Source organism: Taudactylus pleione, unplaced genomic scaffold (assembly GCF_031769625.1).
Source record: "Taudactylus pleione unplaced genomic scaffold, aTauple2 ptg000152l, whole genome shotgun sequence".
Taxonomy (NCBI): Eukaryota; Metazoa; Chordata; class Amphibia; order Anura; family Myobatrachidae; genus Taudactylus; species Taudactylus pleione.
In genome coordinates this window covers 3,321,651-3,339,948 of record NW_028284554.1, presented here as the reverse complement: position 1 = coordinate 3,339,948, position 18,298 = coordinate 3,321,651, and the positions used below count along the sequence as shown (strand labels likewise).

The following is an 18,298-nucleotide window of genomic DNA, read 5'->3' as shown; positions in this document are numbered from 1 at the left end:
GGTGTTACTAGGGCCAAGTCAATACTAGAAAATGATCTATGAGTAGGAGAGAAGTATGAGTATTGCCTTTCATGTGGGTGAGTAAGCCTCCATGCATCAAGTAAGCCCATCTCACTGACCATGTTCGCAAACCCAGTCTCCCGATCTCTACCAGCCAGTTGTGTGCCAACATGTCTGTCTAATGACAAATTCATTACATTGTTAAAGTCACCGGCACACACTATCGGTAATCCTGGGAACGTAGCTATAAATTCAGCTGCCTTTATGGATTTCATGCGAATACGGAGGAGGGACATAGATCGCAAGGAGCAATAATGACATAGAATGTATTCTGCACTTTAGAAAAATATATCTACCCCCCACATCGGTTTGTATTTGATCTAGTACAAAGGGGACTGATTTACGAACCAGTATCGAGACCCCCTAGACATTGATGTATGAGTTGAGTGATACGCCCAACCCACCCAAGGTTTCTTTAATGACATCAGTTGTCCTCCAACCAAGTGTATCTCCATTAGGCAAATAACATCCACTCCATATTGTTTAATTTGCCTAATGACCAAAGAGCGCTTGATTTTGTCATTTAATCCTCTAACATTTCAAAATAAAAATTTAACATTTAGTGATGTCATCTTATACCATTATGATATGTATATAATGGGGAGATCAGACGTCCAGCTCACAGATAGTATAAACCTTGCCAATTATAGAGGATACAGAAGCAAATCAGCACAAAAAAAAAAACAAAAAAAAAACTCCCAACAATTTACACTCTTCAACCACCCCCCACCCTGTATACCAGCCTGAACTACGGCATACCTCATCCCTAAACTAAACAAACAAACAGAAAAAAATAAATAAAAACCCTTCCCTTCTCTTAGCCCCTATGTCTTATAGTAATAAACTAAGCCTGCGTAATTATATCCCTACTCCACTATCTACACAGTGTAACTAGGGCAAAAAATATAATGGCCCTAAGGCTTAACACAAATGAGATCTCCAGGTCTATAAATGTGCACCCGGGACTTCAGAAAAATAAACTCTCCGTTAGGAATATTCTTTGTACCTTAGCATACAATAAAAATTTAAATTAGCATATTACGTGTTTTAGCAATACAAACAACATCAGTCATATTTCAAATATTCGTATACATATGGACTTTGATAGTTGTAATGGCTTAAAAAAAAAAATCACAATCAGCAGAAGAGAGGTATGCAAGGTTCAGTCTTGGGCTAACAGGAGACTCGCCGGCCTGCGCCGGTCTAACCACAGAGCTGCATCTCGTGGGGATGCAAAGAATTTTGTTTCTCCGTCGGCAACCACCCTCAATTTGGATGGATAAATCATGGCATAAGGTATGTAGAGATCTCTCAGGCGTCTTTTTATAGAGGAGAACTGTGCCCTTTCTTTCTGGATCTCTATGGCAAAATCAGGAAACACGGAAATCCGAGACCCATTCCACTGCATAGGGCCAATCGAAGGATAACATCCCGATCTCTATAGTGAAGGAGCTTTGCAATGAGCGTGCGGGGCAGGCCCCCGGCGGCAAGGGCCTAAAAGGAATACGGTGGGCTCTCTCGAATGAAAAATATGTTGAGAAAGTCTTTACCGAAAGTGTCAGCCGGCAATAATCCAGAACAATTTATTGAAAAATGGCTCTCTTCCTTTTCAGGCAGTCCCACGAACCTCACATTATTTCTTCTCAGCCGCCCCTCCATATCTAACAGCTTTTTCTGGACCGTTAGTACCTGTGTATCCAGTGATCCAACTCTGACACCCAAAGGCGTTATTTAATCTTCTAGGGTAGACGTGCGGGTTTCGAGTTCGCCTACACGTTCTCTGACACATTGCAAATCATGATGTATTAACGATAGGTCCAATCGGACCTTACCAATTTTATCAGAGTCGAGTTTCACATGCCATAACTACATCAATGACCCTCTGCATTACAACATCCGAGGGGGTATTCGAGACAGAGACTGCAGACTCAGCTGGCGAAACAGGAGGGGATTCACTCCCATGGTCGGCAGCTTTAGACTGAGCGCCAGAACCTCTAGCATATTGTACTAATTTTGCAGCAGCAGCTGGATGATGGTGTTTCACCATGTTTATATGCAGATAGTACAGTCCGCACAATTATGTGCTTATACACAGAAAAGGCAGAAAATACTTGAAGTGATCTATATAACACACTTTGCAGGGCAAAATAGGATACCCAGGCTTCAGAGGCTTCAAAAAAGGTATCAACAGAGCTCAAGGGAGATGAGAGCACAGTACCTCTGGATGATTCACCAGGCACCCCAGCGTTTTAAGGCAGACTCTTCTTATTGATGGAAAATGGCGTCGGCCTATCATGTGATCTGGTTAACAGCCCGCACTGTGGTGTCTCAGCACCGCTCATCAGGCCCTCTCCCAGCAGAGTCCCCGGGTGATCTCACCTTGTCAGCAGCCCAGGAGTATAGAGCGCAGCTTAGACGCACTGTGTTCAGCGGAGCCCGACGTGTCACGCGGCCAGACCCAGCAGGAGGCCCCAGCGAGGAAGTCTCTGGCAGCGTGGTGCAGCGGTTGGCCCGGAGGATCACCACAGCTTCCATCGCCAGCCAGTTAGTTTTGGGTCCCGGGGGAGAAACAGGATAGATGTCCGGATGATTGAGACCTGGAGAGCACTTCACCCTGCGTGCTACTCCATGCGCTCCTAGGCCACGCCCCCCCTTTAGAGGGAATGTTTCAAAATAAATTTCTCTCTCCAAGGTCTGAAAAGAAAAAGAATATGCTGGAAAACAGTGATGGGACACAGGCAGTCCCAAAAGGCTGCACATAGCCCTCCGTGTCTTGAATTGCAGCCCCCAGTACTTTCCTGCTTTGGGCATAGGGGACACTTTCTTTTATAAAAAGTATTTATTTAACTTGAGATTAATAGTAATGTAAGGTTTTATAACCAATGTGGCCCTGAAATGTAACATGTTGCTCCTAACACTCCTACTCTCACCTGAAAGCACCTCTGCATTGCCATGTACCCTTATCAGGGTCACCCACAAAAATGGTGGACCCACTGTCAAAGGCATATTTCTGCATGTGAAGTTAGTTTGAAAAGTTCTTCTAGCCAACATCCAATGGAGGACACCGCTACATCAAGGTGGAAGCATCGGTTCTTGCACGGTCTCCCTGGTCAGCAACATAGGTAGTGCCACAAGAGTTCCCACCCACAGCTCAATATATTAACTACTGATTAACTGGAGCACACAGACTTCACCAATAATTTATTTATTTTACAGTTTCTTATATAGCACAGCATAACCCGTTGCGCTTTACAATTGGAACCTTAATAGAACAAAAAACTGGGTAATAACAGACAGATAGATAGGTAGGAAGGCCCTGCTCGCAGGCTTACAATCCCTGACCTTGTTTATCCCAGTACAGACCTTATAGCAGAAATCTGCAGGGTATACATAAAATGTGCCTGGATACCAGTTACTTACACCAAATTAATATGAAGATAAACTGGTAAGCTCGAGCTGCATCAATGTATTCTCTCAAGGCACCAAAGATGGCTTGGCAAGCAAGAGTTGTCAGACACAGAGGGTAAGTTGGGCAGAAAAAAAAAATGGAGGCAGTACGACTCCTCGAGAGGTCATGGAACTTCTAGTTACAGCACTTGCAGAACTGTGATCAATTCCTCAAGGGACTGTAGTAATAACATGAATTTATTGTGGAGCTTATATGTAGGCAAGTACTGCATATTACAGTAGGTCTCTTAAGGTGCCCATACACGGTTCGAAGCACCGTGTAGTGCGACTGCCGATCCGTCAGCAGACAGATCTTGCCATCACCGCCAGCAATCGTGCAGTTCCCGCTGACCGCACGATATGCCGGCTCCCCCCTCCTCCATCTGAATGGGATCGTACATCGCATCCCAAATCAGATTAACATGCGGGAAGATCTGGGGATGCGATATACGATCCCTCGTGAGCGCGTAGCACGATATCAGGTACAACATCGTGCCCATACACAGCACGATATAGCACCTATATTGTGCCAATCCATCGGATCAGGGCGTATATCGTGCCGTGTATGGCCACCTTTACCTCTGTTGCACAGATTATACCAAAGTCTAGATGCTAGTATAGAGTCTAATATTAATTGTGGATAACAGCCCAATATTATGTTCCATAGGACCCTTAGATTACTGAAGAATTTCATGCTACAGGACCTTTAACAAAAAAAAAAAAAAGAAATAAACCATATAAAATAAATATGGTTTCAAATACGAATCTGTATATTTTGGTGGCCTCTAAAGGCGGGTATCCACTTGCCAATTAAATGAGCGATTGAACGATAACGTTCAATTGCTCATTAATTGTGCACAAATCGGGTATGAAAATGTAGGAAACTATCAGAGATGCGTGCTCAAGCTGGTGGTTTCCGACATCAGTCATCACCTGAACATGCTAATAAACGACAGATTGACCATATTCAGGGATGAGGGAGGGTGCCTACACTGAATGACATATCATTCAGTGTAGGCACTGCAGGGGAAGAGGAACGACTGTACGATTGCAATGGTATAGTCGTTCCACTATCTGCTAGTGGATACGCACCTTAAGACAATAACTCTCTGCAAGCAGATGTCTGCCATCAACCTGGGTCTGTACTCCTCTGCCAGCTACATGAGCAGACCCCCATGTCATTCATTATTTTGTTGATATTACCAACATTGCTTAAAGGTGCAAAAGTGTGTTAACACATAAGGGAGGGGAGGTAGAGAGATTTATCAAATCTTGCAGCGGAGAGAGAAGGAATAAAGGGAGAGATGTATCAAACGTCAGGAGAGAAAAAGTGGAGAGAGATAAAGTGGAGAGAGATAAAGTACCAATCTGCTCCTAACTGTCATTTTTCAAACACAGCCTGTAAAAGGGAGATAGGAGCCGATTGGTTGGTACTTTTGGGGAGATGTATCAAACCTTAGAGATAAAGTACCAACCAAATAGCTTCTCTCAGATTATTGGCATGGATTGAAAAATGCTAGCTAGAATCAGATTTAGTTGCTATGGGCAACTTGTCCACTCTTCAGAAGGCTTGATACATCTACCTCATCTGTCAGACAATGAAAGTAAATGTTTGATTGGTTGTTATGGTTAGGAGCACATAGGTCAGAGTATTTACTAATGTTCCTCTAAAAGACATAACTGGTCACCCAAATACGAGGCAGATGTGGTTAAACTGGCAGGATCAGGCTACTTGTTGTCACCTGTAGAATGATTTCTGCACACTGGGCCTAAGTCATCACTCCATTCAATTGTCATATTATTGATTTTCATAATGACTAAGGTGTCTATTCATCATCATTCATTATTTAATTTCTACAAAAATAGGTGACAACCTTAATCTTCACCTACTTTTGTAGAAATTAAGTGCCAGTGTAGTTCATCAGCAGGGGTGAGCAGGGAGGTGCGCCAGAGCATGCGGGGGAGGGGGGTTTGGACTCCTCCAGCTTCTCCTCTGCTGCTTCATCCGTCTCTTCGCAGCCTGTCGTCAAGCTGCACTGCGAAGAGACGGTGAAGCTGGAGAAAAGTCTCCTTTTCCCGAAAAGCGGTCTCCACAAAAGGAGCAGCTTTTCGGAAGGGATAAGTATGGGGTGCATGATGAATGCTTTCAATACAAGGATTGAACTTGCAGCAAGTTATCACAGGGGAAACTTTTCCCTGCATGAACAGACCCCCTAAGCCAGCAAATTCTTTTTTTTTTTTTTTTAAATAATGGAAACCATTTGTCAGCTATACTATGGCCATTTATTTACCATACATGGGATGCAGCAGAGGTTGTAACCTTGTACAGACTAGGGTTATAGTGATATGAAGTGGCCACAAAATATAAATGAGAACAGTTTAGGGGGCAAAAATGTAAAACTGACCCTGTGTTTGGCAGCCAACAGTATTTAGCAATGGCTGAGAACAGTCTGAAATCTGTTCATAGATAATCTGTGAGCCTCAGTTCACCAAAGTCACTTAGATTCCCCCTTCCCTATAATTGGGCTTTAATTTAACAGTTTACATGGGTCCAAATTATGTTAACCTCATATGAATTTTATATAAAGGAAAAACCGGGTGCACTCACCAGACATAAACAAAGCAGTAGGTTTATTCAGCAGGCACCATGTTGTAAGCAGCAATCAATGTTTCGGTCCCAACATGAATCTTTGTGATCTTGATAAAGGTCCATGCTGGGACCAAAACGTTGATTGCGCTTACAACAACATATCCTAATTAGGGTCTCGTTTTTGTTCTGAGACCCTAATTTGGATCTATTTGGGATGGCACCCCAGCAGTATTGACACTTTAAATGGGAGTCTGGAAACTTTTCGATCAATATATAGCACTGGCTTGGACAGAAGGGAGGCTGTGTCTAGCAGGCAGCCAGTGAGAGCTGTGAGGGCTCTGGTACTCTCTGCAGCTCTCTAATGCACAGCTGCTAGACACTGGTTATCAGCATTATATATGCGCCATTCAAAAGATAAGCACAAATTAAAATCAGGCATTAAAAGGAAGGGTACAATTTAAATTTTTTTTTTTTTTTAAGAATAGTGAAGACTGGAAACCCACAGAGTGAGTATGTCCTATGTATTTTATATGCACAGATGGGATGTAGCCAACATTCATAATGTCAGTTATGTCGACATTCTCAGAATGTCGACAGGCTCAATGTCAGAATGTCGACATTAGGGTTAGGCTGCGGGGAACGGGATGTTAGGGTTAGGCACTACAGGGAGGTTTAGGGCAGAAATACTCATAGGAACTCCGGAGGATCACAGCTCTGACCCGGAAGTCATATAGTCACATGATCGCCGGGACCTGGAAGCCATTGCAGCCTAGGGTAGCAAGGCAAGTCCCTGCTGGGCCACCAGGAACGATAGGGCGACATTTCATCACTGTCTACATGGTCAACATTCTCATGGCAACATTATGACTGTCGAATTATATCACACCCACACAGATTAGTATGAAATGGTTTTATACTCACCATTCCTTGTTGACAGCGAGTACCTTTCTTTGAAATTTTTAACCCCAGTAAACCATTAACAACAAGAAAGAAGACTCCGCTCACAGCAAAAATGCTAGGTAGTAGTATGTAAAAACCAAGGAAGAAGGGCTTGTAGTTCTTATATAATAATATTATAAAGTAAACAGCATACAGCAGGGCGGCACCAGAAGCCTAGGGAAAAAAAAAAAAAAAAAAAGAAGAACACATGAACTATAATTAGATCACCTCTATGCTATATATTTGATATGTTTCCTGCATCTACATCTTTCTGCATGTAAAAAAATCCCTTTTAATCCCATATAAAAATAAAGTATATATTATAAAACATATAAAAACATTCATCTCAACCATTCCAATTGTCAGGATAGTACCATGAAGCCATTGGGACAACAGTCTCGATTTGTGGTCTGAGAGGTATTTCAGTGCAGCGCTCACCTTCGGTGAATAGATGTGGGCAGCCCAGCATGTCCACAAGTGCTGGGCACACCCCAAGAGTGATGAAGGAAAAACCTGCCCTTCTGCTCCATGGGGGGTTTCTGTCCTCCCTGAGCTCGCTTTAGGACACCTGCATTACAGTTTGACAGGTGTACTGCCCAAGTCAAACTCCCCACCAAGTCTTAGAGACTTGCCCCCTTTTCTCATGGTCACACCACCTTTACATATGCATGCACCACAGGCCCTTTCCATGTCTGGTGCCCTGCCCAAAGCCTGACCTAAAATGAACACTATTTGTGCCATATGTACTTCAGGATTAGTCATAGAGAAAAGAGATTTTAAAATAATCTGTATTGAAACCACTGTTATTTATGTTGTATCCAGAAAATATCAGTCAATTCACAGCCGGATTTAGACCTCATGGGGCCCTAGGCAAGATACCAGTTTGTGGCCCCCCTTCCCTCAAAAGTCAGGTCAGGAAGCTGGTGGCCGAAATGCCAACCGCCGGCTTTCAGACTGTGAAATCCCGGCATGGGAATAAATGACAGGCGTGGAAATCCCGACGCCTATCATTATATCCAGACACCCGGAATACCGAACAAATGTAAGCCGGGCGTAGGGAGCAGATAGCCGTGGGGGGGGGGGGGAAGGGGACACGGTTATGTACCCCCTGGGAGGGTTAGGGTTGAACTAGGGGAAGAGGGGGTTAGGCACCCCTGGGGGCAGGTTAGGGTTAGGAACTACCCCGGGAGGGTTAGGTTTAGGGTGCGGGGGGGGGGGGGGTTAGGGTTAGGCACCCCTAAGGGAGGGTTAGTGGGTGGGGAAGGGTTAGGAATAGCTTAAATACTTACCCTGTCGGGATCTTCATTCTTCTGCCTTCCAGTGTCGGTATTGCATCCACCGGGGTTTACAGATTTCCCCTCAAACAATCCATCACACAGGGCAAGAATTTAAAAAACAGGTAACCATCGGAACACCATCAAATCATTACCATTCGATGGTGACACATTGGAAAGCCACCATAGAATGGTAAGAACAGTAACATCACAAAAAATATATTGATTGTCTCTAACCATCGCAATTCGATGTCCATCCCTAATTTACCATCACACAACCCTCCATGCACCCACTGCAAATCACTGAATGATCTGAATCTGCCATGTTAAACCCAATGTCAAAGCGGTTGAAGCACATGATGAGCTGGGCGCACAAAGACTCAGGTGTGATGCTGCTAGGGATCCAAGCAACAAGAAGGGTGTTCATGTTCACACTATTGCTGCTACCAGACATTGCCCATAATGTCCCTGTTTATGAGATAAAAGATCAAACATCACCACCACAAACACTATCACTGACATTACACTACATCACTATAAAACCCAATCAGCACGCACCGCACCACTCTATCACTCTGAGCACACACTGATTCACTCTATCACTCTCAGCACACACCACAGCATTCTATCACTCACACAGCACACACTGCATCACTATCACTCACACAGCACACACTGCATCACTATCACTCACACTGCATCACGATCACACTGCATCACGATCACTCACACAGCAGACACTGCATCACTATCACTCACACTGCATCACTATCACTCACACAGCAGACACTGCATCACTATCACTCACACTGCATCACGATCACACTGCATCACGATCACTCACACAGCAGACACTGCATCACTATCACTCACACTGCATCACTATCACTCACACAGCACACACTGCATCACTATCACTCACACAGCATCACTATCACTCACACAGCTGACACTGCATCACTATCACGCACACACACACTGCATCACTATCACGCACACACTGCATCACTATCACGCACACACTGCATCACTATCACGCACACACTGCATCACTATCACGCACACACTGCATCACTATACTGCACACAGCAGACACTGCATCACTATCATGCACACAGCAGACACTGCATCACTATCACTCACACAACACACACTGCATCACTATCACGCACACACTGCATCACTATCACGCACACACTGCATCACTATCACGCACACACTGCATCACTATCACGCACACACTGCATCACTATCACGCACACACTGCATCACTATCACTCACACAGCACACACTGCATCACTATCACTCACACAGCACACACTGCATCACTATCACTCACACAGCACACACTGCATCACTATCACTCACACAGCACACACCGCATCACTATCACTCACACAGCACACACCGCATCACTATCACTCACACAGCAGACACTGCATCACTATCACTCACACAGCAGACACTGCATCACTATCACTCACACAGCATCACTATCACAGCACACAATGCATCACTATCACTCACACAGCAGACACTGCATCACTATCACTCACACAGCAGACACTGCATCACTATCACGCACACACTGCATCACTATCACTCACACAGCAGACACTGCATCACTATCACTCACACACTGCATCACTATCACGCACACAGCACACACTGCATCACTATCACTCACACAGCAGACACTGCATCACTATCACTCACACAGCAGACACTGCATCACTATCACTCACACAGCAGACACTGCATCACTATCACTCACACAGCACACACTGCATCACTATCACACAGCAGACACTGCATCACTATCACTCACACAGCAGACACTGCATCACTATCACTCACACAGCATCACTATCACTCACACAGCAGACACTGCATCACTATCACTCACACAGCACACACTGCATCACTATCACTCACACAGCTGACACTGCATCACTATCACAGCACACAATGCATCACTATCACTCACATCACTATCACTCACAGCAGACACTGCATCACTATCACTCACACAGCAGACACTGCATCACTATCACTCACACAGCAGACACTGCATCACTATCACTCACACAGCACACACTGCATCACTATCACGCACACACTGCATGACAATCACGCACACAGCAGACACTGTATCACTATCACTCACACAGCAGACACTGCATCACTATCACTCACACAGCACACACTGCATCACTATCACTCACACAGCAGACACTGCATCACTATCACTCACACAGCACACACTGCATCACTATCACGCACACACTGCATGACAATCACGCACACAGCAGACACTGCATCACTATCACTCACACAACACACACTGCATCACTATCACTCACACAGCACACACTGCATCACTATCACTCACACAGCAGACACTGCATCACTATCACTCACACAGCAGAGCCTTTCAAATTACACTTGGCAGCATGCATAGTAACAGTAACCCTCCCCTTTCTCCCCCTATACAAAACTCAAGTGATTCACCTGTCACAGTTCACTCACTGTGGCAGAGCAGTAAAACGTCATCAGAGGGCAGGGACACACAGTATGCCCCCATGCTGCCTGTACTAATAGTAGAGGAGAGCTGCCTAGCCAGGAGTCAGGACTACACTAAAGCTGAAAATCCTGTCAGCACCCCCTGCTGGTGCCTGGAGGCAAGTGCTTCTCAGCGGGAAGTAGGAGAAGATGCCGACGAAGATTTCCTGCCTCTACATCCGGACCTAGCTGTTGTGAGTGACTGTGACTAATCCCCAGGGCCGGATATCGAGGGGCCCAACCATGGGCCCCTTGGGACCCACTGGGCCCTAGGCGGGTGCCTAAATTGCCTAGTGGTAAATCCAGCCCTGAGTCAATTGCAAATAACACAAACCATGCCGCAACCAAAAAGTACTGTTTGAAATAGTGGTCTATTCGTGAGAGCGCTCTCTTGTAGCCTGTACTTCCTCACTCATCACGGTCCACCAGTAGTCAGCAAGCCTAGAAACGTTCCATCTATCCCGATATCTTCGTTCCAGTGCTGAAATGTCTTGGTAGAATCACGCCAATTTTTCTTATAACGGTAAGCAGCATTATTCGCCCGAAAACTCATAGGATCCGTGATAACTTCACGGATCCTATGTGTTTCTCGCCATTGCAGCGGTGAAAACACTGCACTTTTCGGGGATTATTTTTCAAGACACATCAGGTCCCCCCCAAAAAATAAATTCCCGATAAGTGCCGGCGTCGAGCCGGACTTTAGGGCTAATTGGACAGCCCCCAGGGATCCATTAGCAGCAGTAATTTAACGCCGAGCTACTGAAAAAAAAATCCCCAATAAGCGAGGCTGCCTGCAGCATTTCAGGGCTAATAGGATAGCCACAGAAGGTCATTTAGCCCACGGCTAATTGTCTTCCCCCCTCATAGAAGATTTGCTATAAAGGATTGTGTAGTTTTATTTTATTAAAGAAAAAAAAAAAAAAGTAGTAATATAACAAAGAAGGGGTACGGAATAGAAAGAGGGTTGAAGGATATTTGAACAGGTAGATTGTAAGATTACAACATCATTCAAGTTTCAAGTCATGTAAATTGAGAGGCAATGAGTAAAGCGCAAGATAACATTAAAATGTTACTGCTACCTTCTCCTTCCTCCCTGTCTACCCCATCTGTGTCACACCTGTTTGTCTGGGATCGGTATGAATGACATAGGTCCGGCGGTTCAAATCCCGACGCCGGAAGACCAGCAGCAGTGAAGATCCAGATAGGTGAGTAAACTAACTATACCTAACCGTCACCCCCTTAACCCTAACTTAGGGATGCCCAACCCTAACCCTTCCCCCTCCCCCCCCCCCCCCGCGCATACGTGCCTAAACGTAACTCCCCTGACCCCGCAGCCTAAACCTAACCCTCCTGGGGGGTGGTTAACCCTAACCTCCCCCTGGGGGTGCCTAACCCTAACCCCCCCCCTTCCCCTAGCCTAACTCTAACCCTCTCGGGGAGTGCCTAACCCCAAGTCCCCCCCGGGAGCCTCCAACCTAACCCTCTAGCAGTATTTCGGTATGCCGGGCATCGGGCTCCCGGCATAGGGATGATAGGCGTCGAGATTTCAACGCCTATCATTAGTCCCCTGTCGGGATTGCACAGTTGGGAAGCGGGCGGTCAGCATTTCGACCATCGGCTTCCTGACTGCATACAGTTTGTCTGCCCTGCCTTTTTAGAATGTAAGCTCTCACAAGCAGGGCCCTCTACCCTCTTGTGCTACTCCTTATACAGTCATCTGCTCCTCATTCGGGTGCCTAACACCTGCTTGCTTACACCCTGTTGCTTATTGGAATGTTATGATCACTAATGCTGCATTGTATATAAACCTTGCATTGTACTGTACTGTAAATCACCTGTTGCTTGTTCACTTATTTGTCTATGTACTGTGTAAGGCGCTGCGGAACACTTGTGGCGCCATATAAATAAAGGATAATAAAGTCTGAATGCATGTCACAGATTTGTTAAAAAAACAGAAATCGTAATGAAAGTATGCAGGGTGAAGGAGGATCAAGGAGTGGATGAGAAGGGAAAGAAAGGAGCCAATATATAGAGAAAAGGAGGATGAGGAACACAGCAGGATATTAGTAAAAGAAAAAATAAGAAGCAAACAAAACAGGGATGAGAGAGTCTGCCAAGTATTACAGTGAGGCTCAATTAATTGTGTGTTGGGGGCGGGGCCTGTTGATGCAAGATCCAGGGGGCACCAAACACTATTACATTTAAGGAGTTGTTGTCTATACATCTACAGCCCTGATTCCCCGTTCCGTTTATCTGATCCGCAATCAAATCCGCCTTCAATGACTAGCGATTCATCCGCAGTTTGTGATAAAACAGCTGGTTAAAAATCTCAGACTCGTCGATCCCAATCATTTCTTGGTCAGGATCAGCAAATTGGAGAAATCCATCATGCTGGAAAACTTCTATGTTGGCAGAACGTGGAATTCGGGCAATCCGTCGCAGATGTATGGGCCCCATTAGTCAGTGCGGTGGAAGATTAGAGTCTAATTATTTCCAGTTTGCAGCGTTAAGTATATAACACCTCTAGAACCGCTGTTGTATGATGACGACCTTGTTAATATTCCTATACAAACAGGCATCTTCTGGACGATGTGACCTAAATGAATAGTGAATACTGACTGAAGACGCCGCCTTCCCAGGGAGAATAGATTTGTTCAGAGGTTCCACATTTTGAGAAACCATCATATTAGGTAAAGTGCATATGGAATGTTCCCAAAGTGACGAGAAACAGGAGGCGTGTCATGTTGCCACACCCCTTTTTCAGTGGCCCTTCCATAGTTTAGTGTGCGTGTGTGTGTGGGGGGGTGTGTGTGTGTGTGTGGGGGGGGGGGAGCTCTGCACCATCAAGCCTCTGAGTAATCCTTTGGTTACTCAACGAGTCTATCAGAACTAAGACGTTTACATTTTATATTGTATTCCTTGTGTTTAGCACAATGTATGCATTGTCCATGCAAGATTCTATGTCTACCTATTCTCTCAGATCTGCGTTTTTACCCTTCCTCAATAAAAAAAGACTGCATGTAGGGGATAAAAGTGGGAGGGGGGTTCACAGCAGCACGTCACTGTACAGTAGGGATGTGCACCGGACCATTTTTGCCGGATTTGGATTTGGTTCTAATTCATCGTCCGGCTTTGGATTTGCCAAACTGCGGTGACTGGCTTTGGATTTTTTGCCCAAAAAATCTAAAATTATGACATAAATTGGGCTTTTTTTTCTTCCTAGAGTGTTATTTACCTCAATAACATTAATTTCCAGTCAATTTAGACCACCTCACAGCTTAAATTATTGTTTTCACCATTATTGGCTAAGGGTTGCAGTGAGCTGACTGGTTACCAAGCGTCAGAGCAGCGACACAGACACCACAGTTTAAAGCACATCTATGAAACTATGCCACACAGCAGTGGCAGAAATGAAAGATAGTGCTAGATGGTATTGTCCTTGGGCCCTGCCATTCACCCTTATGTTGGATCTTAAAAAGGACATGCACACTTTAACAAACGAAGCATTTCAGCGACAGGTACTGTCACTTTGTGGCTGAAGTGCATGGATTGTTTGGGCCCCCACAAAAAAATCTTCCAATCTACTAAAGGCAACAGGTCTACAGTGGCATGATGTCACCATCATTGCCATCCTCACCCTCATCAGTGTGTACATCATCTGAGTCCTCACACAATATCAGTTCATCCCCGCTGGAATCCACCATTACAGAAGTATCTGTACTGTGACGTGATTGGCGGGAAAGGTTTTCCTCGTGAAATGTCCAGTTCATTTTAATGAACATCATTTTTTCTTCATTTTGTGGAAGTAGCCTCCTTCGTCGTTCGCTCACAAGGTTCCCGGCTGTACTGAAAACTCTCTCCGAGTACACACTGGAGGGTGGGCAGCTTAAGTAATGCAAAGCCAGTTTATACAAGGGTCTCCAAATTGCCTTTTTTTTCTTCCAATATTCGAAGGAACTCTGTGACATGTCTACTGGTATGGTGTCCTGAAAATAATCCTCCACCTTTCTTTGGATGGTAATCGTATTAGATGGAGTTACGGTAGAGGTGTCACTGGTGTTGGGCAAATCTTTTAGACCCGACCAGATGTCAAAATGTTGACTTGACTTATCTATATCACCACTGGGTCTTTTGGAAAAGGTGAATCACTTTGTTTAATCTCATCCTTCAATTTCTCCAGCTGCTTTTCCAAAAAGCAAAATCAGGGGAATCACCTTACTCAAGCTAGCAGTGTCAGCACTCACTTCACAAGTGGCAACTTCAAATGGTTTGAGCACCTTGCACAAGACAGAACGTACTCTCCACTGCGCTGGGCTAAGGTACATTCCCCCTCCTCTCCCAATGTCATGGCTTGTCGTACAGCTATGGATGGCTTTTTGCTGCTCCTCCATCCGCTGAAACATATACAGGGTTGAGTTCCACCTCGTTACCACTTCTTGTTGATGGCAGCTCAAATTAAACTGCTCTTGCAGGTGCTGCAATCTCCTGCACGCTGTTGCTGAATGCCGAAAATGTCCCGAAATTTTTCGGGCCACAGACAGCATCTCCTGCATGCCCCTGTCGTTTTTTAAAAAACCCAGCACCACTAAGTTTATTGTGTGAGCAAAACAGGGGATGTGTTGGAATTCATCCAGCTGTAATGCTTTCACTATATATTTGTAGCATTGTCAGAAATCACAAATCCTGAGGAGAGTCCAAGTGGGGTAAGCCAGGTTTCTATGGCATCTCTTAGTTTTTCTAAGAGGTTGTCAGCGGTATGCCTCTTCTTGAATCCGGTGATGCACAGAGTTGCCTGCCTCTGGATGAGCTGGTGTTTGTTAGATACTGCTGCTGCTGAAGGCGATTCACCGACCCAGTGGGCCGTCACAGTCATGTAATCTTTAGTTTGTCCACATATCTGTGGTTAAGTGGAGAGTGGGTACAATAGAATTTTCCAGGCCAATAATTAGGTTCTGTTTAATGTCCTGGTACAGCCGAGGAATGGCTTTTCGGGTAAAATGAAACAGAGATGGAATTTGGTACCAGGGACACATGACCTCAATTAATTGTGTAGATCCCACTGCATTAATTGCGGATATTGGACCGGACGCAGATCTAATATTAGCATAGCTGTCATGGCGTCAGTGATCTGCTGTGCGACAGGGTGAGAGCTGTCATACTTGCTTCCCCTTGCAAGAGATTCTTTAACAGTCAATTGTTTTTTTGGTATACTACTAGTAGTCTTCTTGGTCCACTTCTGGGATGAAGATCCACCAGCAACAGCAGCAGCAGGCCTAGTGCTCAAAGATTCAGTTTCTTCTGAGGTGTCCTGGAAAGTGGAGGAGCCACCGTGACTTAGCATTAACAAATTGGATGCTGTACTACCACTGATCATTCCTGAGGATATTGAGGAGGAAGGTGTTGTCGGCGGAGATTGCAGGTGCTGGGATTTAGTAGAGAGAAGGCATCTAGCTAATGCTGGACTGCTTGTTATTTTTTTTAGCAGTAGTTTCTGTTATCAAACACCTGTCATGAGCTCGCTGCAGATGACGTAATAGCGTGGAGGTTCCTAGATGCTTAATGTCCCTACCCACAGAGGCTACAAATGGCTTGACAAACGTTGTCAGGGTTTGGGTAAAAGTAATTCCACACAAAAGATGTGGATTTGTTGGTTCTATGCCCAGGCATGGCAATGGCCTTCTTATCTTGGCCAAGAGCTGCTTCCACTGGTGCCTGACTTATACAAATAATATCCTCATCCTCAAGATCCTCATTAGTGCCAGCGTCAGCTGCACATATATTCCTCTCATCCTCTTGCAATTCCACGTTGCAATCCTCAATTTCTATGTCCTCGGCAATACTGCTCATCCCCACAACTACAGATGGAAAAGAAACTGTGGAGGGCGGCTTCTCTGAAAGGTCAGGCTTACACATAGCAATGCCACTCGTGGACCCACTTAGACTCTCCTCAGGGATTTCTGACATTTGTGTTTCAAAAAACACAGTTTGATCTACTGCCTTATTGGTTTAAATTTTTTTCACACTTCTATAGTCTGATTGAAAAGGTCTTTTATCATCATGAGAGGCACAAGATGCCTCACTGACAGTTGCAGAACCACCACTCAGAAATAAAGAGCCCAAGCCTGAGTCTTTCCTTGCCGCTACGTGTGGTGAATGGTATGTTGCCAATTTTCTGTTTCTCTGCAATAGTAGTAGTCATTAGAAGTTTTTTTTTTTGTCTTCACCCCTGTGAAATCTACATTTTTTTATTTCAGGTTCCCTAAGTTTTTAAAGCCTCTACGCCCTTGAGCATCAGCTTTAGATGAAAGTGATGGACTTCCAGCCGCTGCAATGCTAGCATTTGCTTGTTGTTTCTGCTCTCCTCTCTGTTCATTCTCGTGATCCATATTAATTTATCACTATGAACTGGAGTCACGGAGCTTGTATAATACACTCAGTGGGCTTATCCCCTGTCACGGAGCTTGTATAATACACTCAGTGGGCTTATGCCCTTTCACAGAGCTTGTATAATAGACATAGTGGGCTTATGCCCTGACACGGAGCTTGTTTAATACACTCAGTGGGCTTATGCCCCTTCACGGAGCTTGTATAATAGACACAGTGGGCTATGCCCTTTCACGGAGCGTGTATGCACTCACTGGGCTTATGCCCTTTCACGGAGCTTGTATTATACACACAGTGGGCTAAGCCCAGTCACGGAGCACACAGTGGCAAGAAGTAGTACTACTCTCTCTAACTAATCTACCTCTAGTCTCGCTTTTCCCCTCTCTATCACTACCTAACTAAGCGTGACTGTTCCGTCTGGATACAGTCACGCGAAAGCCGGGCGCCGCACCCTATAGAGGCCAAACGTCACCTGGGTCTCGCGAGAATCCGACGCCGGACGGGTGAAGTTCGGCCTCGAGGTGGAATCAGAGTCAGGCGGGAACACCTGAACTTGCGTTCGATTCGACTCGGATTCCACCTGTTCGGAGTCGTTCGGATTCCTCATCACTACTATACAGCATATTTACTAGTTAAGCACTTGCCTGGCGTGATGGGATCATTTTCAACCATGCCAGGCTGTAAGTTACCCGACATGGTTGCCAACAATGTGCCAGCAGCAGAGGGACCTCCCTGCCCCTTTGCACCCTCCCCCAGTGGCTGCCGATCACTGCAGCTTGGGAGCCCGGCAGCTCTCCCTCCCCGCTACGATGTCCAGATGACAGGAAATATATATATCTGCAATTCTGCCATGGAGAATTCCGGAGAGGGTTACAGGGTGTTTAAGGGGCTACACCTCAAAAGCTATTGGAGGCACCGAGCTAAAATTTGGCACGGGCAGGTAGAACTGTCGTTCGGTGCTGCATGCTGAATTTCTGGGCAAACACATGAAAAAATGAGGATTTGGGAGTAATCTAAAATTCCAACTGTCACATTTTTCTG

The 18,298-nt window shown here is 45.3% G+C and overlaps 1 protein-coding gene across 2 annotated transcripts in view; it reads right to left on the bottom strand.

Annotated features, from left to right (window-relative positions):
• The window catches only part of LOC148522194 (tetraspanin-3-like), a 59,266-nt gene that overhangs the window by 26,499 nt on the left and 14,469 nt on the right, over positions 1-18,298 (bottom strand). For both annotated transcript variants that reach the window (XM_088474305.1, XM_088474303.1), the window contains exon 2: positions 7,019-7,210. In XM_088474305.1, the coding sequence (XP_088330431.1) occupies positions 7,019-7,210 (192 nt within the window). The remainder of the gene's footprint in view (positions 1-7,018; positions 7,211-18,298) is intronic.